The sequence below is a fragment of the Eriocheir sinensis genome, unplaced genomic scaffold (genome assembly GCF_024679095.1).
Source record: "Eriocheir sinensis breed Jianghai 21 unplaced genomic scaffold, ASM2467909v1 Scaffold1138, whole genome shotgun sequence".
Lineage (NCBI taxonomy): Eukaryota > Metazoa > Arthropoda > Malacostraca > Decapoda > Varunidae > Eriocheir > Eriocheir sinensis.
The window spans coordinates 103,653-115,300 of record NW_026110450.1 but is presented as its reverse complement, the minus strand read 5'-3'; the positions used below and the strand labels follow the sequence as shown (position 1 = coordinate 115,300).

The following is an 11,648-nucleotide window of genomic DNA, read 5'->3' as shown; positions in this document are numbered from 1 at the left end:
GATAATTAGACCATCAAGATAGTGAATAAACTTGTTCAAAACACAATAACGTTAAACCTAGAAAACAAACACGGCCCGAGTGGTAGGGTAAGGTGGGGTAAGATGCCCCCCTGGGGTGAAAGGGCCCCCCTTGGTTTTGTCTTTCTTTCTTTCTTTTCTCAAGCAGTCACATGATCAAGTAGGCAACGCCAACTCTCTGTGCTCACAGGAACTACTGGAGTCAACAATGGACAGTTGCTCTGGCCACAAGGGGACATTTCTTCTTTTTGACTAATTTCTTGTAAGTTTAGTGATTTTAATGATACCTAATTAACGACAAAGAACTGTAGAGTTAGCCTGATGGCTATGGATAGTTGCTCTAAGATGTCTAGACCATATTGCATGTGATTATACTCTGTCTACTTACTTGTAGGAAAGATGGTGACATTTTGTGTGTATATGAGTTGCCAGGGTAAGAGGCCCCCTGTGCCTTTGGGGTAAGGTGCCCACAGGGAGGCCTTTTACCCCACATGTGGGCCTTTTACCGCATGATCAACAAAATGGCAAATGGCCTTGTTTGGTGTGTGGGGAACTATTTGCTAATAGCAGACCTTAAAAAAAATGGGTCCAGTGTCAGGGTTGTAGAAATTGGCCACATGCAGAATGCACAACTGGAGTAGGCCTAGATCTGTACGTATGTCAAAACTGCGAGTCTGATTAGGCATTACAGTATTGCTATAAATAGAATTTGTTGAAGTTTTTGAAAGGCATCCATAAGTGAACACTTTTGAGTTTGATACTATAAGGAAGTTGGTGTTTTTAAGTGTTTCAGATATCAATATTCAAAAGAAAGGACATATTTGATCAAACTAATTGAATATTTAGTTCCATATATTTTTCATGAAGTAGATGTTCCTTTTGTTACAAAAATTCAGAGGAAAGGGAAGCTTGTCTAATATTACTAGTCTAAAAGAAGGGGATACCTTTTAGAAAATTAACTGTTTAGTTTTACATTCTGTTCATTAGGAGACACAAATTTGATTGTGTTCCTATATTTCACATCAAGAGAGATTTATAGGTATAGTTTTCAATAAGGGAATACATATTATATTTTTATAATGTAAAAAACTATTTTCCTTATGTTTCTGTGAGTTTTATTATTGTAAGCCAGAGTGGGGTAAAAGGCCTACCCAGTGGGCGTTTTACCCCACATGCGGGGTAAGAAGCCCCTTTTATTATTTTTTTTTAAATTGTCATTATAATAAGGTGTAAATCATAATGAATGCATATAATACATACCACAGATAGGCCTTAGCCTAAGATTTCAACAGAATTTTTTTTTTTAAATTCTATTGCAAAAAATGTGGCAACAACAGGTAATCTCTCTTAAGGGGGGCAACTTACCCCACCTTGCCCTATTGCACGGCATGAAGAAGTTGGCTGATGCTGACTGTTACTACTAAAACTACTGATGGTGCTGCTACTATCACTACCACTATTACTACTATTCTTACTCCTACTCCCATTACTACTACTACTATTACTATTACTTGTAGTAGTAGTAGTAATAGATATTACTACTACTACTACTACTACTACTACTACTACTACTTTTTTTTCTACTACATAAAAGATACCTCCACCCATGTTTATTTTCACTACTATTCCTATTACTACTACTACTATTCCTATTATTACTACTACTACTACTACTACTACTATTATTTTTATTATTACTACTACTACTACTACTACTACTACTACCATTAATACTACTACTACTACTACTACTACATACATTAATACTTACTAACAATCAATATAATACTAATAATAATAATCATAATAATCATAATAATCATAATAATAATAATAGCAATGATAATAATAATGATAATAATGATAATAATAATAACCCAAAAATACCGCTTCTACTGTTATGACTGGTAACACTTCCACCACTTCCAGTTCATCTTACTTATCTCGATCTTTGTGTAGTTCCAGCTTCGGAGACTGGTGGCAGAGATGGTAGATTTCTGATCTTGCGAGAAACAAGTGAAGCGAACGACAGACCCAGAACCACCATTGTGAACCATCAACACTTCATCCACCGTGTCTGTGGATTGAGCGAAGACCGAACATGTTGATTTACATACGCTAAAAAAAATAATCAACCACACCCCACACCTGCTGATCAACCACACCCCATACCTGCTGACCAATCACACCCCACACCTGATGACTCTCTCTCTCTCTCTCTCTCTCTCTCTCTCTCTCTCTCATCTGATAGACCTCGCTTGCCTGAATATCCCCTGAGTCTTGTTCAGAATTATTTCCCTTTATAATTAGTACAGAGTTTAGGCGGCAAGGATAGGCCAGGTAAGTCTGTTAAATGAACCACTCACCTGTCAGCCACCTTTCACACACGTCACTTACCAGGCTCCTCCTGCACTAGATTTTGCACTCTGAAAACAATGCCATCATTTCTGTGGAAAGAGATCTGTGTCAGGTCAGTCATCACGGAAAAGTAATAGTGGATATAGTATCACTGATAATAAAGAACTGATCACAAAATGGCCTTTTAGCCTTCGTGTAACTACGTATATCTAAGGAAAATGGCTACCACGACAAGATCTTACCTTTCCTTCGTCTGGGAGACTATACGGTTCTGGCTTGTACCGAAGACCTCACGAGCCCTGCCTTTGAGCCGTGTGATGGTGACACTGGTGCCCAGTCTGGTAACAACACCTGCATGCAACGCAGCCAAACAGATGTCCGATTCCTGGGGGAGGTGGAGGATAAAAAGAATATGAGAGTTTTATACCTATCATGAAGGAGTTAAAAAAATTGAATGTTTAAAGTCCTATTCACACAGAGAGAGAGAGAGAGAGAGAGAGAGAGAGAGAGAGAGAGAGAGAGAGAGAGAGAGAGAGAGAGAGAGAGAGAGGGGGGGGGGGGGGGGACTCAACATGGAGGCCGTCACAGAATATACCAGCAAGTCTTCTCAACCTCGCACCAAAATTCTCCTCTTCTGCGCAGTGAAGTCACCCCACCAGTCTAAACCTGACCGCAGGTGTAGACGATCTCGTGTGATCCATTTTCTTTGATTTCGATGGGTGACTTTAGCATTTAGGATTAAGGTACTGAGGCAGTCACACAATTAATGGGCATGGGTAAGAAAAGACTGCGTAGAAGTGGTTGTTACAGAGGGTGGACAGGAGAACCGTTCAACAGAGGATGATTGCGGCGGGTAAGAATATGTCCAGAAATACTTGGATAAGAAGGTTCATTACACACACACACACACACACACACACACACACACACGTTGTGTGTGCCGTGGCGCAAGTGGTTAGAGCGCTGCGCTGTCAGGCTTCACGGTCTGACACGGCGGCGGTTCGAGCCCGCTCAGGCCGGATTCTTTCGCTGACTAAGAGTGGTTACTGTCCCCCTTGAGCAAAGGGGGATGGGGTGTGTGGTGTGTGAGGTCCTGGCAGTACCCATAGATCGACGATAAAGAGCATTTGCTCACGTCGGGAGGGTACCTGATTACGAGTCCAACACGTGCTGATGCCGTGGTGAATTACACTCACACACACACACACACACACACACACACACACACACACACACACACAAGAAAACTGAAAATGTTTCAGTATACCATGAAATATCTCGTTTCCTCTGTTATTCTCCCCCTGCTCCCTCTATCATACTGCTGCTGACGTCATTATCTGCGCGTGGGAAGACCTGGTATAATATTCTGTTGATCTTGGTGTGAACGTTCTCGCATGTTTTAACGCCGCGGCAGAAAACGCCTCGTGTGAACAGGGCCTGAGTCCTGGGTGGGTGAAGGAGGAAGGAATGGGTGAAAAGAGGAGAAATGGAAGCAGTACATATATTCCTAAACTGAAGGAATAGTAATTAAAAAGGGAATAAAGAGTAATCAAAGGTTGGGGTGAGGAAGAACTGGGAGACGTGGGAGGAGGGAGGTAGGAAGACGGTGGCAAGGTTGAGTGGGATGAGAGTAGAAGGATGGGGTGGGAGAGAGGATTGAGTGAAAGGGAGTGGTGGGAAGACGGAGTGGCAGGGTTGAGGGGATGAAGAGTAAAGGATGGGTGGGAGGAAAGAGGCAAGGATGGGGTGGGAGGAAAGAATGCAAGGATGGGGTGGAGGAAAGAGTGCAAGGATGGGTTGGGAGGAAAGAATGCAAGGATGGGGTGGGAGGAAAGAATGCAAGGATGGGGTGGGAGGAAAGAATGCAAGGATGGGGGGGGAGAGAGGAAGGAGTGGAAGCAAGTGGTTGGAATTCGGTGTGGCAGGGTTGTGAGGAATGAAGAGTGAAAGATGGGGTGGGAGGAAAGAATGCAAGGATGGTGTGGGAGACAGGAAGGAGGAAGGAAGTGGGAGGAAGGAGTGGTTAACTGAAGTGGACTGGAGGGGTGGGAGAGTGTGTAAGGAAAGAGAGAGAGGTTGGAGCAGGATAAACGAGTGGAAAGGAAAAAATGTGAGAAGCATAATTAATGAATGGTTCACAGTCAGGTCATTACTTAAGGTTACATGAGTGCTCCTGACCGGTCTATATCAAAGGATAATTAACTAACACCTACATCATTATCCTCCTGCCAAAACAAACGATGCCAATAGATTTTAAAGAGAATGAGCGGAGTCAGTAGTGAGCTCTTTCAGTCACACCTTGATCATATCTGTTGGAAAATACTCGGAAAAGACGCCGCTGATATGTTCGTGACATTTCTAAATGATATTCAACGTGTGTACCGATAGAGGCTCTGATTATTTTTTATTTAACGTACTGTTTAGCATTGTTGTATGATTATGTATTTTTAACTTTGATAGGCTATTTAGCATTTTTCATAGTTAAGTTTTGATGATTTTCATTGGTATCATATAATAATAAAACCTTTAATCAGCACTATTCAGCTAGTTTTCATTATCCTGCAGTGTAAGGTTCCTGTAGTGAGGTAGACTGCACGCTGAATTGTAAATATTGTGGTAGACCGCACGCTAAAGTAGAAAGGGCCGGGTAGACCGCATACTAAAGTACATGTAGCACCGATTACTTACCCAAAAATAGTTTCCTGTTCCAGTAACTTTTCCACTCGTTTCGCTCCTTTCCGAACATTCCTCTTCGGGGCATCTGAAAGAAAAGGAGGCAAGAAATTTATCTCTCCTCGTCCCCTCTCTGCTTCCAGCCGTCAGTCAGGTCTAATTTTAATAGCCGTGAATGTTGATGAGCAGGACTGACAGCAATAGACAGACTTTGCACTCAAACAAATATCTTATTTCTTGTGTCTCGAAAGAAAGGAATCTAGAGATGTTAGTGGATCTGGATCACGACGTAAACATACAGACAGGACATCGAAGCTTGCACTGTAACAACTTTTTCCTTTGTGGACAAAATAGGTTTATATAAATGAGTGTAACTGAACTTAGTAAACAGCAACAGAGTACCTAGGTGTGCACCCTACCTGTCCTCTCCCCAGTAATACTAAGTGGAGATTTTTTCTGTGATACAAGCAGGGCGTGAGACAGACTTACGAATAATTCTTTGATTCTCCATCATGAAGCTTCAACTGGGCGAACTTATAGCAGGATGGGTTGTTGCCCTCAGTGACTGAAAAGGAGACAGTGAAAGATGAAATGAGATGAATGACAGGATAAGTGCCATAAAGGCTTCATTACATCGTGTGCCCATATCGACTCTGGCAACAAGGGTTTAATATCAGAGGGAAACCGGAGAATGTTGTAAAATCCAATGCGCCATACATGTAGTCTTTCGTACAGCCTATGTACACGAATTTTTATGAAAGACTTTCCCAGGCGTACGGTACACTATAATATAGTAATATCACGTAAGCCTTCTGATGGGCGTCCAGCGTCACACACGGCGGGGCGAGATCAGACCCAGCGATGGCTTGCCCTTGTCTGAATGGCAGTGATGAAATTGGATTTTACTTTATACAAATCTAGTTCTGATATTAAGGCGTACCTGTACTTGAAAGATGGACCACCAGCTGGTGTTCGTCCCTTGAGTTTTAGCCACTAATATCTGGCTGTTATCATTTATTCTCAGCAAAACTCTACGGTGGCTGTTCACTACCACGTGTATCACATCACTATATTTGCATACAGTGTCATCGCCATTCTGAGTAAGCCGACACGTGGAGTGAAGTCACAGGGTACTGTAGTAGTAATATCATCTTCCACACATTGTGCATCATTTACAGCTAAGAACAATAACGGGGCGTAGTATGGGGAACCTTCAAGTGGTTTGTACACTTCCCAAACCCAACACCGGAACACGTTGACACTTGTGTCCATGTCATGCTTCCATTTCCATATCAACTTTAGTTACGTATTACGTAGATTCACATTTGATTAACATCATTTCGTTACTTTTACCCTGGCTTCTCTTTGATATTACAATATACATAAAAACTTTGCTAATTAAATCTGATGAGTGTGCCATCTTACACCTGGCCATTCTTTAAGGTTTGAACATGCTCAGTGTCAGTCAAAGTATAATGGAGTGTGGGCGTGTTATAATGAGATGTGGAATATTTTCTTTATTGCGTAAGGGGGTGAGAGCCGAGCGGTGAGGCAAAGGGTTGGTCTCGTCTCATAGCCGCTTATTTAGGCTCTAGTCTGCCGATTGGTATAGACAGATGAATAAGTAGAGGAGGCTTGACGCTCCACCAGTACCGTTTCTGCCTCGGCGCGGCCATGGGAACATAAACAGTCATCTCTCATCTCGCGTGAACACTTTCATGCGTGATACCCACAGGCCGCCTCGCCAACAAGGCACGGCGGAAACACTGTTTTGCCGGGGAAACTAAATTGACACTTATTTTTGTTACCACTTAATTACTTTATAACTTTTTATAAAGGCTCTAGATACCTTACCCGCTGATTCTCTCTCTCTCTCTCTCCCCCCGTCTGTCGGTTGGAGTCGAACGAGAGGAGACCGTCGCCGGTGTCTTTTAAATTTATCTAGAACGGACGCTTAGCATGTATGTGTGTGTGTGTGTGTGTGTAATTCACCACGGCCTGATCACGTGTTGGACTCGTAATCGCCAGCAGGTACCTTCCCGACATGAGCAAATGCTCTTTATCGTCGATCTCTGGGTATTGCCAGGACCAAACACACCACTCACCCCATCCCCCTTGCTCAAGGGGAAACTGTAACGACTCTTAGTCAACAGAAAGAATCCGGCCTGAGCGGGCTCGAACCGCCACCCTGTCAGACCTTGAAGCCTGGCAGCGCAGCTCTACCAGTTGCGCCACAGGTGTAATGTGTGTGTGTGTGTTCGCGCGTATAAAAGCGCGCACACACACACACACACACACACACACACACACACACACACTAACAGATTACAGAGACTGTAATAAAAAGCTTTTAACATTTGGAGAAAAATACCGACCTACAAAAGGTAACCAAGGAAACCCTAAATCGCACTGGCAGTCTGTTAATTCAATACTCGGAGGAACATGATAAATAAGTAAATAAATAAACATGAAACTAAGTTACAACCTTTCCGTCCTGATATTCTAAGTAAACTGAATGATCACTTTTTGCAAACTGATAATAAAATAAGGCAGACACATGATGATGGCCACGTCTAGCTCTTGAAGACCTCCATCAAGTTATAAGGAAACTGAAAACCATTCACGCGCCCTCAAGCAGAGACCCCTGCATGGTTATGACGATATATCACCAAAGTGCACATTCACCTTGCCATGTGCTCCACTCGCTCATTATATGAAGCCTCACATTAAAGACTGCTATTTATCCAGAGAATGAAAAAAATGCTTAAGTTATGCCTATATATAATTCGAGGAGCAGAGGTAATACTTATCGATCAATTTCCATTTTTCCAGCATTTAGTAAAATATATGAAAACGTAATTTCCATGCGTTTGATAAATTACTTGCAAAGAAACTATCTGCTCTCTGAATACCAACAAGGTTTTGCGGACAAACAGTTCTGCTGAGTCTGCATGGTTGCAATTTACCAATCTCATTTACGAGTACCTAGTGAGAAAGCAATTTTAGCCGGGGTATTTGTTGATCTGTCAAAACTTTTGGCTCATTGAATTACTGCATATTGATTAATAAATTAAGACCGAAAGGGTTTAGGGGTGTAGCATTGCAACTATTTGAAAGTTATATCATCAACAAGTCGCAATTTGTGAAATGTGATAAATCTATTATGTTCTATAATAAATGCTGAAAGGTGTACCACCGGAATCAATTTTAGGACCACTGCATTTTCTTAAATGCATTAATGACATATTCAATACTGGGGGATTGCTCCCTCTTGCACGAGGGAGCACGGGCCTTTGCCAAATGCGGCCCGTAGCAGGGAGCCGACAGACCGACTCTATCGGCGATCGAAATCTAGCCGACCAAGTCGGTCTGTCGACGAGGACTGGCGTGTCTCTGTCAATACTAGGCCTAAATTCAAATCTACCAAATATGTTGATGATACTAATCTGTTATTAGCAGATAAGGATATGCATAGTTCACATTCATATATGATTAGAAAATTAAATCCAATCAATCAACTGATAAAAAAAAATACTCATTGTTGCCTGAACTATTTATAGTGACAGCATTTCTCAAAACCGATCTATGAAAAATAATCTTCCTCCGCTGCTATTCGAGGGTGAGAGTTTTCAATGTGTCACTCATACAAAATTCCTTGGTGTTCAAATCGACGAAAACTTAATCTGGAACTATCAGATAAATGATGTACTGTTAGAGCTACTAAGAACTATTTATGTGGCTTAATGTACAGGATTCGCGATCACCTCACAACAGAGTCTATGATCGGCAAATGTTGTACATTGCGTAATCCTCAGCTTGCTTATTGTGTTTCAGTTTGGGCTTGTACTGGGCCTTCCTTTTTGAATAAATTATATGTAGCACTAAACAAAATTTTAAGGTACATTTTTTGGGGGTGTAAATTTGGTTCGACAGCATTAGTATTATCAACATAAATATTTTCTTTTGTAGTCTTCGAAAACATTAAAAACTCTGAAGGAAACCGTTTTCAAATAATAGATTCCACTTACAGAACAAGAGGTAATAACGTTGATATTATTTGTCGAAATTTCCGGACAACTCTTTTCAGAAATAGTGTTCTGTGTTCTGGCCCCAATTATGGAATAATTGTATCAATACTGCCAGCATTTTTTCCTTCAGAAGAAACAAAAAATGTATTTGCTCTTCACAATGCAGAGACTATATTTTATTACACTACTTATTTGGTTAATTTATATATATATATATAGATATATATATATATATATATATATATATATATATATATATATATATATATATATATATATATATATATATAATTGCTTTTATTGCGTAATTTGTAAATTTAGTGTATTGCCTTCTGTATCACAGCAGATAAACAGTAACTAAGGTTAGGTCTGTCGGGGAGTTTTGGGAAGACCGACTTTGACAAAGATACATTTTGTAAAGTGAATGTTTATAAATATAAATATATTTATGTTCATGGTAATAAACTTACACACACACACACACACACACACACACACTTACCCTGCACCAGCAAAGTCAAACAGGCCACCACCACCACCACCACTATCCTCATCACCGCCATCACCACCTTCACCACCACAGACAACTCAACATGCAGACGTAACGACAGCTCCACAAACACTACAGCAAGACTCCTAAGAAAGAGCTGATAAATTAAGCTTCAGAGGAAATGGTACCCATGACCTAATGAGGAGAGAGAGAGAGAGAGAGAGAGAGAGAGAGAGAGAGAGAGCAACGTCATCACACGGAAACGAAACGATTCTCTCTCTCTCTCTAAACTATTTTAAGACAGCATCGCTTCTATTTCTCTAAAGGTCAAAGGTCAAAGGGGATCAATCTGCTTTTCATGAGTGTTTTTTAAGGTTCATGGCACAGAGGAAGGGTCAAACTACCACCAGGGTCATAAAAGTACCCCTGGAAAGGCTTACAGCTCCTACGAAAGCCATGTCAAATATGTGAACTTGGGCGACGAAATGTTTTAAAATACGACCCTTAATCTTTGTGTGTGTGTGTGTGTGTGTCGGAATGCTAGCACTATGTAGGCTACTGGCTGCTTTGGCTAAGTACCACTGCAGGACTGCTATGTACCGGATCCTATGTACCACTGCTTCAGCTTTTATGTACCGAGCAAGGCTAGTATGTACCAACTACCGAGTAGGGAGATAAAATCAAATAAGAATTTTTTATCAGTCTTTATTAGATAAAATCAAGTAAGCATTTTTTCATGTCTTCATTGGCACAACATCCAAGAATATATTTTTTTATCAATATTAGCATGAAATACAATTGCATATTCTAAAGGAAGTTTGTCTACAGATCAAAGCAATAACATCAAGCATATATTGACTTAAATACTGGCTTAGTCCTCTGCGTGATCCCCCAGTTGAGCACACTGGTTAAGGAATTCGGAAGTCGTTATTGAGTTTCCCTCACATTTCGTCCACAGGTCATGTCGCTTAACCTGTTTTTGGATGGCATGTTTCCGTTGGTATCTAACCATCTTCCTCTGGGTAACTTATTGCACTATCTTGGGAATTATATTAGCCTCTTCATGAAGAATGCTGATTATTAGGTAGTACATATTAATGGAATCGGTTATGGCAACCTTAATTGTTTATCGCGTGGTGCCTCCCTTCGGCATCGTTGTTTTTTTCTTGCTTGGAGCTGTAACATTTGTAACAGCTCCAAGATTGCGGAGGATGTATCTCATTTCTGATCCACACTTTTTCATAGTATGTAATAGTCTCAGTCGCTGGTCTGGGAGTGCTCGTGATGTGGCCAAGAGAAGGCTCTGTGTGTGTGTGTGTGTGTGTGTGATGGCGGTAAGTTTGGCAGCGCAATTAATTGCCGAATGAATTTACTCACAGGGAGCTGATTAAGATTGGCATTTTGAAGACCTACATTCTTTACTTTGCGGTACCCTGCCTGGGCCCAGTGGACCCAGCAGCCGTGCAGGGAGGCTCCGGGAATGCAGGCTTGCGCTGCTGATCACAGTGCTCTCTCGAAATCCATTACTAGCTCACAAAGATGTTGATGGAATTAACTCTGCAAGTTTTCTTATTACGACCACACGCGGTCGTCTCTTTTTTTATAGTGTACGGAGGTTGAGTCACTTGAGTCGTTCTTCGAAAGGTTGTGCCCTGGACGATGGTACAATTTTCATAGCACGTCGCTCTACTTTCTACAGTAATTTGATGTCCTTTCTGTAATTAGGACACCCAAGGTGGGGGCTTACCATGAGTTGTAAAAAGACAACATTACTTCCGGTATCTTACACTCGAACATCAGAATTGCAGTGGTGTTTCGTCACTGCTGATAGTGACACCGATATGTTTCCTCCTGTATGACTTGCAGAGGCTTCCCAGGCATGTTGTGTAAGTTAGGAGCTGGAAAAGGAGGAGGAGGAGGAAGAGGAGAAGAGAAGGTGGAAGACGAGCGGGACAAGGGCATCCGATACTTGTTCCTGTCAGACGAGCGGGCCAGGTCTCATCACCGGCTTGACAACTCTCATTTGTTTTCCTTCCCCTCCTGCTTCTCCGTCTCTGTCCCGCCCGTGCCACGTCCTCTCT

The 11,648-nt window shown here is 41.7% G+C and overlaps 1 protein-coding gene across 1 annotated transcript; it reads right to left on the bottom strand.

The window, feature by feature from the left end:
• Window positions 1-42: 42 nt before the first annotated feature.
• On the bottom strand, window positions 43-9,762 carry LOC126989368 (uncharacterized). Its single transcript, XM_050847984.1, has 6 exons — window positions 9,580-9,762; window positions 5,539-5,614; window positions 5,065-5,137; window positions 2,619-2,761; window positions 2,416-2,465; window positions 43-2,095 (listed from the first exon to the last, which is right to left on the bottom strand). Exons 1-6 carry the CDS (start codon window positions 9,638-9,640, stop codon window positions 1,917-1,919), a joined length of 582 nt encoding a protein of 193 aa, XP_050703941.1. The 5' UTR covers window positions 9,641-9,762; the 3' UTR covers window positions 43-1,916.
• Window positions 9,763-11,648: the final 1,886 nt, after the last annotated feature.